This window comes from Anopheles nili, chromosome 2 (assembly GCF_943737925.1).
Source record: "Anopheles nili chromosome 2, idAnoNiliSN_F5_01, whole genome shotgun sequence".
NCBI lineage: Eukaryota > Metazoa > Arthropoda > Insecta > Diptera > Culicidae > Anopheles > Anopheles nili.
Window position 1 is genome coordinate 58,843,890 of NC_071291.1, and position 8,116 is coordinate 58,852,005.

At 44.6% G+C, this 8,116-nt stretch overlaps 1 protein-coding gene across 1 annotated transcript; it reads right to left on the reverse strand.

Annotated features, from left to right (window-relative positions):
• LOC128727029 (irregular chiasm C-roughest protein-like) lies at nucleotides 1-4,356 on the reverse strand. The gene is made up of 3 exons (XM_053820892.1): nucleotides 4,303-4,356; nucleotides 482-823; nucleotides 1-41 (listed from the first exon to the last, which is right to left on the reverse strand). The coding sequence occupies exons 1-3, from the start codon at nucleotides 4,352-4,354 to the stop codon at nucleotides 1-3; spliced, it is 435 nt and encodes a 144-aa protein (XP_053676867.1). The 5' UTR covers nucleotides 4,355-4,356.
• Nucleotides 4,357-8,116: the final 3,760 nt, after the last annotated feature.

Below are 8,116 nucleotides of genomic sequence, written 5' to 3' on the forward strand. Positions count from 1 at the left end.
TTAATTTCGATTATACTTGCCGTGAAAGTCCTTAGATGTAGCTGTAATGGAGAGAAAGAGAGAGAGCAATTAGAACCAACTGAAACAGAGCTAGAGCCCTTTCTTTTTTAAAGTAGCCAAGTTGTAATTCCCTCCATGGCAGATAATAAAGCACCCCGGAATGTGGCTAGTACCACATAATTAGACGAAATTAAAGAGCTTGCTAAGCTAGTCGCTTTATCCCTCGACACGGTTCGTGCCAAAAACGCTAATTATCTTTCAATTCTTCCCCCTGTTGCTTGAGCAGCGACACTCCTTCCGGCGGATAAGTGGCGTGGTTTTCGGTTTAATTTGCTTTCTGACTGCCCCCGGCCGAATATCGCAAGGCGCTGAAATTTATTCTAGCTCATCAAACTGTCACTTTAACTCAAGCCAAACCGCCAGCCCCGAGCCACGGAGGGAGGACACAATCCCGCTCAACATTCCCCATCGCGATACTCACCGACGACGGTCAGCTTGGCCTGCGCCCTAATTGGATGGTTGTGTTTGGCCGGCCCAACCTGACACTGGTACAGGGCCGCATCGTCGTAGGAGGTATTGGTGATCCGCAGATTGTAGACACCGTCGCTGTGGTTCTGGTTGAGGGAAAACCTCGGGTAGCCGACGATTTCATTACTGAAGCCCAGCGCAAACCCGTCCTTCGTCCACTGGACCCGGCCGGCGAGGTGTTCTATCTCGCAGCGCAACACCACCTCGTCACCCTGGACCGCCTCGATGTCGTTCGGTGTGATGCGGAAGGCCTGCTGGAGATCGGCATCGGCACACGTCACATACCGACCGCATGCTACGGCCCACCGAAAGGACGAGGATAATCCGGCCGGTGATAGACATGTGGACACATTCGCCCCGGGATCGCCATTTTGCGTACGAATGGACGTCATGGTGGTAGCGCGCGCGAGAGAGAGAGAGCGAGAGAAAAAGAGAGAGAGAGAGAGAGAGAGAGAGAGAGTGTTAAGAAGACAAGGAGAGAGAAATGTACCAAGAAACTGCACCCCCAAAACCATTCGCTCAAAGCGATCCTTAGTGTGGCGTGCCAAGGACTCGCACCGAGTGCCGTTGGTGAATAGAAATAAATCTTTACTTCAATTAATTTTAAATCAATTTAGCTCAATGATTTCCACTAATAGTTTCACGCCGGCTGACGGAAGCGGACGTGAAGTGACATAGGGACCTGCGATAGGACGTTAGTTTCTCGCCATCCAAGGAAGTAACCATGCATCGAGGATGGTTAAGGCGATGTAACCGATTTTGTTGGAAAGAAAATCCGAACGAAGGTGGCAGAAACCGATGACATCGGTGTTAGTAAAAAGCAGAGCTTTGATGAAGCTTTACCGTATTGCTTACAGGCTGCAAAATTAATTTCTTAAATGGATGTAAGCAAACTAGATGTCATTAGCAAAGCTAGTGTGTTGGGCGACAAGTGAGCGTAAAATAAAATTGGTTTTAGACAGCAAATGTCCTTTAATGTTTATGTCCTTTTAGCTGTAATGAAACATTCAATAACAATCTTATACCAAATCTGTTTGGAACATACTACAAAAATGATCATAGACAGGACTAATTGTTTATTTCATAATGTTTATTCAATTTTTTAAGAAGTAGTCCAATCGAATTAAATAACTGTCGTTGCTTTACATTGACATTACTAGTCGATTGCTCAAAACATTGGCTAGTCAAAAAGTCGTCGACAACTGTTAGTGCCAGCTGAAAAAAGTAAAAAAAGTCGATGGACTCAGGATCGCAGGTCCTTTTTTGCACTTTGATAATGTTAAAAGAGACCTACACCTGTTGAACAACACTGAATCTAGTAGTGAGGATTTGTTGGTTCGTTCCTTTTGCCTTTTGCCAAACGAATCAATTTTATGTTCTGTTATAGATTACATTTATTTTACGTGTCATCTTGATGTTTGAATGTTTTACGTGTCATCTTGATGAATGGATAACAAATGAATGAAAAACTCCTTTTTCTACTTTTGAAAGCATATGAAACATTAAAACTGTTGATTCACATATCGTTGGCTAAGGATAAAAAGTATTGACACTTGCTGTCGAAGCCCTATTCTCTGTTCAGTAGGCCATGAAGTTCATTTCATTTTCCTTTAGTTGTAAAAAATCTCATCTTTTTTTATCAACAATGAATTATGTTGTTCATATGATGTCAAAAAATGATATAGTTAGGTTTTTTATCGTTTAAGTTGATAAATAATTTAACAAAATTGAAAATGTAAAAACAAATTTAAACTTTTGATCGAACATGTTCAACGAACCCAACTTAATTATAGTACGGTGTTTGTTTTTCTCGCGATCAAACTTAATAGCTGAAAATCGCCCTCAATCCGATCGCATTGGCTTCCGGGAATAAGTGACGGTGGTTGTTTGCTCGAACGACTCAATGACGATGCCATTAGGAGGTCGTTGTCGGGCCATTAAACAATCGAATGACGACCGGCTTCAGAGTGAGCCGGCAACAGCCGCGCATACCGGAAGCACGGCAAAATCCGAGGCCCTGTGTGAGTCCTGTGTTGGGATTTTTAATTTTACTTTTTCCCAGAAAAACGCCACTGCGAGTGGTTCAACACTCCTGGCAGCCAAACCTGATGGTGCGCAGGATGGTCGGTGGAAAAAGAAGGAGATAGATACACTTGAAAAAAAAAAGAAAAACGAAAAAAGAAAGCCTCTGGTTCGGGAACGTACGTGAGAAAAGCGAGCCCAGGGATGGATAGAGTTAATGCAACAAATTGTAATTTATGGTTCAATCAGAGCGCTCGTGTGCTGTTGCCATTTGCCCTCGGCCAAGCCATTACGCTTCCACCCAGAGCGCTGGAACAGCAGAGAGAGAGAGAGACTCATATCACTGTTTACATTCAATTGTGGCAGATTCACGATCGTGAAAAATCGCTTCCTCTCTGAGGGGGGTTTTTTCCCGCAATGGTGATAAAATCGCATTACGCGTACACAGCGAGGACGGTTGTTTTATTTGACAGTAATTAAACTAGAAACGCACGGATTCTTTCCCGTTCGGCGGATTGACGGCCACCGAAAGACATCCAAAACGGACGGAACGGAACGAAACAGGCGCGAATTAAAAGCTCGACAGCACAAATCAATGCCACGGCGACCGAAATGGATGCGCCCTTCGCCCGTGGTGATGGTTGTCGGGATCGTCGGGCCTTCACGGGGCTTCCGATTCCTTCCGGTTCCGATCGACGCGCATAACCAGCGTGCGACCTTGAACGGATGGTGTCGATTTCCAATTAACAAAATGTGCTAAATTATTCAGCCCGTCATGCAGGAAACGCGAACCGTTCGTTTCCAAAGGCGTCAATAAATGCAATAAATTGTACCGGGTTTTCTACATTCCAATGCGATGGTTCTACATCGCCATAACTCACTGCAAATTGCGGTCGAATTGCTCTCAAAATGGCGCTACTGAGTTGCCTAAGTTGTGCAAGTAAGCCCGGTTTTGTTTGCTCCAATTAGTGCGTCCTGGAAGGAGCCGAACGAAACGCACCGCTCACAAAACGCAATCAATCGTGGATTCTTTTAAGATGCCAGCTCGGCTACGGCTAATGTTTGCCGTTTGCGTGCCGGTGTGGAAATATGGAGCCAATTAGAAGCAAGCGGATCAATTTCCCTCTTAATCAAATGATACCTGATTCGGGTGCAGTGGGGCCAAGTGGGTGTGTACGAATGCACAAACTCGTCCTGCTGTTGTCACGAGGAATGCCACTGATTGGAAGATCGGAAAGGATGCGCACCATGTCGCAGGAACAAGTTCGAGTTTATTTCTCAATTTAAACCAAGCACGGAAGGATTGAGGAATGCTCATTAATTATAATTGATTAGCACAGATTGCGCAGGAATGATGCGCTGCTGAGCTGGAAAGTTGAAGTGAATCGATCATTTACGAAATGATGTCGAAGTGATCGAAATGTTCGATATGATTAAAAGGCATTATTTTGGTAATAATAATTATAGACATCAGTTATTTGTTGCTACTACTGCTGCTACTTTTTTGTGCGTCAAATAGTCATGAAATTTTTAGTAAAAATCCTGAATTTTGTTGACAAATCGTTTCTGTTTTTACAGTAAGAGAAATATCAAACAAATAAAATATTCTTTTACATTGCTATAAAAACGAAAAAATCATAAATTTAAACTATCCTTCTCTTGGAACTTTTTTTCGATTTGAAACCAACAAAAAATTGTATAAAAATTTATTATTTTACATTCATAAAAAAGCACTGTGTGACGATAACTTACCAATGGTTAGGACGATTGAAACGTGGACGAATTTCGTTGCAAAAATCATCATTCCTCGTCCACAGCGCGTGGGCTGCGCCAGTTCGATCCAAAAGCAAACGATGCACCCCCGGGTAGCCGGATCCGGCATGATTGCAGTCGAGAGAGAAAAAGAGAGAAAAAAAAGCAGGGAGTGAAAACAAAACAGAACGAAAAACGAAATAGATCGAAAAGCGCACACATAGAAACGATGGAAAATGCGACAGATTATTTTTCCAGTTGATTGGAGCAAGAGGATCCCCATTTTGAGGCGATAACGGACAGATATGGTATCAGATCGGCTTAAGGCCATTCGCCAAGACGCCACCGAGAAGCGGACAGTCACAACGGTGGCGTTCTGACCTCCCGCTTTCGGTCGTTTTGCACAACCCCACGGCATATCGGGCGGGTGTCGGTGTTCTTGGGCCCCTGAACCATAGAACGATGATTGGGTGTTTATCGCCGCTCGGTAATCGGATTATATCGGATCCGGACGGCTTGCGAAAAGGGGTTGACAAATTTTACAATCCAGTTCATTGCGATGGTATTATGGCGAGAATGCAAGTCCTCGGGGGCGATACCGAGATTTCATAAGCCGTTCGGCGTTCGGTTTCGAACATAAATAGGGGTCACTATTATGCGAGAAGGCACATGCATCACCTCGGTCGGGTCAGGGGAACGTGACGTTTTCTTGCGGCCGTGTGTCGGGGTTAAGCACATACACCCTGGGGCTTAATGGATAGTAGTGGCTTTAAAAATGCGTGCATGATTGGGCAAGGATTACCGATCTTGGTCGATAGGCATCTTCGCAACCGAAGCTGCATCACTCAAATGGAGCGGACAAAAAACGGTTGACGCTGCGTGACATTAACTTCAGGTTTTAGTGCGTTGCGGTAATCATAAAATTAAAATGGATACGAGGTGGCAAGCCTAGAGGAAGTGAAAAAAAAACGGGGCGCACATTTCAATAGCGCATATGTAGAAGGATTTGGAGCACTCGGAACTCACACGAACGATTCTGAATGGAGCTCAGAATATATCAAGTAGTTTTTGAATTTTTTTAAAACGAGCATATCCTGGAAGTTTAATTATTTAGTCTGCAAAATATTTTTTTGAATTTCAATATATATGGTTTGTTTCTTTTATGTTCTACTAAATGAGTCCTACGACCTATGAACCGGTTGCAGATTGTTTGCATTGAGTTTATACTCAATCGAATAATTTAAAAGTATTTTTCATAAAGAACTTATGGCTTAAATAGAAACTCTCAAGGAAAAATAATTGTCCTTTCTACACCATCACAAGGGACGTGAATGATTCAAATTTCGCTAATTTTTTGTTTCAATTCAACTATGTGAGATCTACCAAATAAGAGAAGATAAATGTCGTTTGGAGACCTCTGTTTCGCAGTGCACAAATATGTTGATTTATAACTATTGGTCATTTTTAATATTGAGCCTTGTAGATGTATCAATTTGAGATACATTAAAATGTGTCTTGATGGAGCCGTGTTGATTATTTAAGCCTGTGTTATACATGAGCAGTTTTAAAAGCGTTGTTTTTAACTGATATAAGACTGTAACGTTTATGAGCAAATTGCCCTACTGCTTAAAGTGCACATTAAATTTGAAATTTCCTTTCGAAGATCGATAAAGTTTTGAATAGCTTCTGGAAGTAGGTTTAGCACAATGTAATCCTCCTTCCGCTAATCGAAGACACCGCTCATTGCCTTTCAGCTTACCACGGCACGGTTCGCCGCTGTCCATCACTTTTCAGCTGCCTTACCTCGTGACAGTTTCGTGAAACAATCACGCTAATTTGTAGCAGCCTTCCAGCGAAACAAGCACCGCCGAACACAATGCGCCACCGAAAATTGCCTTCCAAGAAGCCGTATCGAGATAGTAGCAAAACCTCATACGAACTCCAGCTCAGGTCGCCAAGAAGCCGAATCCCTGCAGGCGACCCACTAATAGGGTTGTTGGCATAACAAAAGTGGCCCACACACGCACACGCACGCACACGCACACCGCTGCAACCATGGCCTGCTTGATGCTCGAAGCGATCCCCACGATAGCTCACCGTATCCCTTTTTTTTCTCTCGTCCGCTAATGGGCCCGGCACTGTTTTGGTTATATTTATTGACGTAACCGTCCTGCGTGCTCGGTGTTTACCTGTTTGACAGCACGCTGGTCGAGAAAGGCGCTGCAAGGATGCTGGATGTGTCGTGTCGAGTCCTTCCACTGGGCGCTTTTGTTTGCACGGGTGCTATTAGCAGTGTCAAATTCGTACGGCGCTACACGCGCGCATGCGCACAACGCCAATCGGAGTCACATTTCCACAGTAACACACACGCGCGCGTGTTTCGAATGCATCGCAAAACGGCACCCGAAATGGTACCAACTTTTGGCTAATTGATCTTAGCTTTCCCGTACGGTGAATGCCGCCTGCAATACGGCCCTTTGATGGAGTCGTTTTGTGGAATTTCCTGACAGACACCTGATTAATTGTGCGTCATTTTCCGGCGCGTCTCATCAGCGCGAAGGGCAAAGGTGTGCGAGCTTTGATGTCACGCGAGCGTTCCGGTGTGGTGGAGAAATTTTGATAAAATATCCCTTTCATACTACTGCTGGCTCGGTTCTGCTCGGTTCTGCCCTTTTCCGCCTTTTCCTGGGCGCATCCCGACAGTCGAGGGCACGTCCGTGTGGGGGTCACTCACGCCAAGCCCACCGGGAAAATTGTAGCCATTGTTCAATCAGCGAAATCAATTTATCTTTCGACCCACCTCCCAAAAATACATTTCCATCCCACTGGTGGGGTGACTGGACGGTACGCAAGTCACGGAGAGCGACGGCTCGCGAAATATCACACGAAACGCTAATTAATCAAAGCCCAAAATTTAAATTGACACCATACAACACCACATCTCGTGGTGGTGTTTGTTTTTGCCTGCTCTCACTTCTCCCCAAAAACCCACTTACCATCGGTACTTGCTGACCCCGCAATGCGGCACAATAATTGACGGACGGCGTCGGAATTGCACGAACCACATGCAGGCGGGTTTGTGTGTGTTTGGGTGACTTATAACCTTAATTACAACGCAAACAGCATGCCATCGATAACGGGTTAAATCAGTAATTATGTAAATTAAATCATTGCTCGCTTGGTACGCGGCTGTGGGGTGGAAAAAGAATTGGCGCACCATTTTCTGCACCCCATGTCGGTTTTGGGGAGCTCCGTGGGGGAAAATGGAGAAATTCTCTCCCCCGGGGGAAGCCGTATTAGATGGATCTTAGAATGTCCTGGACGTGTGCCAAATGTTGAAGAGAATGCGAGCATCTTTACTCGCGTTTAATCAGCAGAGAACTTTGCGCAGATTGATACGTTTAAATTTAGCGTTACTTTAAGCGGCTAATGGGGAGTGTGTTGCAAATGCGGTTCAATCACATCGCTCCGGCCTGCTCGGGAATGGCATGAATACGAATGGGATGTAAGAGTGGCGCAATAATTAGCTCTCGATTGAAGTACGATGGGAAGGAACTAGTTCATTATCTGCGGCAGACGTCTTGTTTTGATTGGCTTGATGATGCGATGGAATGAACCTATTGAGCCTTTTGAATTCCGGAGCCGGTGGGGAGATTTTTCGGTGCAAGCATGGACAAGTCGGGTGTACAAAAATACAAATTGAACTTTTGCAAGGTTTCGGATAATGGCAATGTGTAGGCATTGTAGTACCACTCGTGGAACAATTGCAATAATTGCACAAAACAAGGTATGCAGCATTGTTTGGAAACGTTGT